General features: G+C 37.4%; 1 protein-coding gene across 1 annotated transcript in view; it reads right to left on the reverse strand.

Moving 5' to 3' along the window:
* The window catches only part of P2RY10 (P2Y receptor family member 10), a 19,014-nt gene extending 17,072 nt beyond the window's left edge, over window positions 1–1,942 (reverse strand). Inside the window, exon 1 of the mRNA XM_077777465.1 lies at window positions 1,812–1,942. Within this exon, the coding sequence (XP_077633591.1) occupies window positions 1,812–1,942 (131 nt within the window). The remainder of the gene's footprint in view (window positions 1–1,811) is intronic.
* Window positions 1,943–2,554: the final 612 nt, after the last annotated feature.

Here is a 2,554-nt window from a genome sequence, read left to right on the forward strand (position 1 = left end):
CAACTTAATGATATATCACTATTCTCAAGAACCTAGGAGCCTAGAGTCAAATCATTGCATTGTTATGAAGGAAAGTAAAGACCATCTGTTCTAAGCTCTCCCCTTTATTATAAGTGAGAATATTGAGGCCTACAAATGACACAATTTGCCCAAGACCACACAGTGAGTCATTGGCGGAACTTGAGTCAGGACCAAGACTTTTTTGATTATGTGTTTATTGATTCACCGACTTCATTACTCTGCCTGTAATGCATGCAAACAAATAGTAAATAAAAACTTCCTGCAAAATAATTTGACCTGGATGTAAGTATACTTCTTGACTAAAAGATTTAAATAAAGCACAGACTCTCTGCCAGTTATTGTCCTGGCAGACAGGACCTCTTAGAGTGTTTTTCCAACAGACACCTCTGTCCTCTTTTCTTGAGCTGTGACTGAAGGGTATAGACTGCCTTGCCTATTAAGATATCAGTTGAGTTACCCCAAACAAAACTAGCCATGAAGAGCCATCCCAAATCACCCAGAAGTATGATCACTCATTTTTCAGTATTTATGCTCCACCACTGCCAGGGTTTGAGCAGTCTGTACAACATGATTTAACAACTTTTCCAGTTGAGCTCCAATAGGAACTGCTTTTAACCAAAGAAGGACCTGTGCTCAACAAGAATCATTGCAAAGACGATTACCTTGAATGTATTACCTGATTCTTGGTTCAGGCCTTCTCCCACCTCAGTTTACCAGCATATCACCTATTTCAGCAGCGCATAATTTTACTGTATCACAATTGTTAAATGATAAACCAGTCAATTAGTAATAATGGCAGTAACACCCTCTATCCTTTAAACAATCAAAATAAAAATGTTCCCACTGACAGGACTTAGGGACTCAAACTACTCCCACACCAAAAGCACAACAAATCTTATTATTCTATCCAGAATAATCCTGGTACCAAATAGTATGGCACAATCCACCTTTAAGGACTCCCCAATAGAAGTTTCTTTTTGACTCAGTCATCTTGGCTCAGAACCAGAGAAGTTGCTAGTACTGAGAGTAATAAGAACAATAATCACTTAAAGGATAGGTGCACCTCCTTTGGATTACTCTATCCAGAAGGGCTAAACTCAAGTCAACAAAGCAACTTTTAAGGGATTAAGAAACATCCATGAACACACTATGAAATCATTTGTCTTTACTTTTACATTTATCTGAAATCAAATGTCTTTATTTCACTGGCTCGCAGTTTCCCCATCTTTATTGTGAAAGATTTGAATCATTAAAAGCTCTTTCAACTCAAAGTCTATGATCTGACTTTCTTTCCTTCATTAAAGAACTTGCTATTTCTGTATACGTGCAAACTAAACTTACCAAAGCCAGGAGCTTATACACTAAACTTTTCTTTCATTATGAAATTAGATAAATTATACAGAACAAATATTCAAATACTCATTTTTTTCTTAGTTTAAAATGCCAAGTTGTCTCAATGACTCTCACTGAACACAGTTTTCTCAACACTTTGTGTTCTCTTCCCTGGTTGATGGAGAAACACACAGCTCTCAGCAAAGAATGAGATGCATCACATACTCCATTCTCCTCGAATAATGGTAGAGTACAGATAGCATTACCCCTGACTTTGTATTCTAGTCAGGCTCAAGGGCAAGCACTATTGATCCTGCTGTAAGAAATTTGAAATGAGAAACAGTGGCCATTTTCACGTTGGACACTGGTCCCACATCTGTCTCTATCTTTGATCTTAATGCCCCCACCAAACTTCCCACATGGAACAACCAATTCCAAGATACTAGGCTGTAACTTACCCTGGAGCCTTGTCGGAATTAACACTCCTGTTTCTTTGCAGAGAGCTGGGAGTGAAAAAGCCTAACTCTGGGTGACACAGATCCTGCTGATAACTGAAAAATTTGTTGTTGAAAGAGGAAGTTGAGTTCATTTGGTGTCTCACCACAGAAACCTTATTTGCACAGACTAAAGGTAAGTCCCTTGAGCAGATGACGGTACTTAAGTTTTATTTCATTTTTATTTCATTTGAAGAGAGAAATTCAAAGAATATGGAGCCAAAGTCTGTGCAAAATCAAACAATAACTGCATACAGCCTTCCTTACTGTTCCTCATCCTATCTCCCTCCACCACAACTCACATGTCTATATGTCTCATTAAAATCTCCATGGAAAGATAGGATTCTGAGGCAAAATCTGAAGAGAGTTTACTTTAGAACAAGAAAGCTGCAACCCCTTCAAGCCTGAGAACATAAGGTGAAAAAACCTCAAGAACAGCAGTAGAACTACTTTTGCTTAAAAGATTCACTCCACATGGAGTGCTCTTCAATAACTTAATGTATAGTTAGTTATTTTTGTTCATGATTTATCCTTTCTGTATACTGCAAGCTGACTGAAGGCAGAGATTTTATGTCTGGCTCATCTCTGTATTCCCAAGTAGTCTAGAACAAAGCACTTTTATGTTTGTTGAATGAATAAGTGAGGAAATGAATGAAAAGAAACCTAAATCTTCAAATAACACATGACTAAATAAATTTTAAAAATGC

This window comes from Crocuta crocuta, unplaced genomic scaffold, assembly GCF_008692635.1.
Source record: "Crocuta crocuta isolate KB4526 unplaced genomic scaffold, BGI_CrCroc_1.0 scaffold768, whole genome shotgun sequence".
Classification (NCBI taxonomy): domain Eukaryota; kingdom Metazoa; phylum Chordata; class Mammalia; order Carnivora; family Hyaenidae; genus Crocuta; species Crocuta crocuta.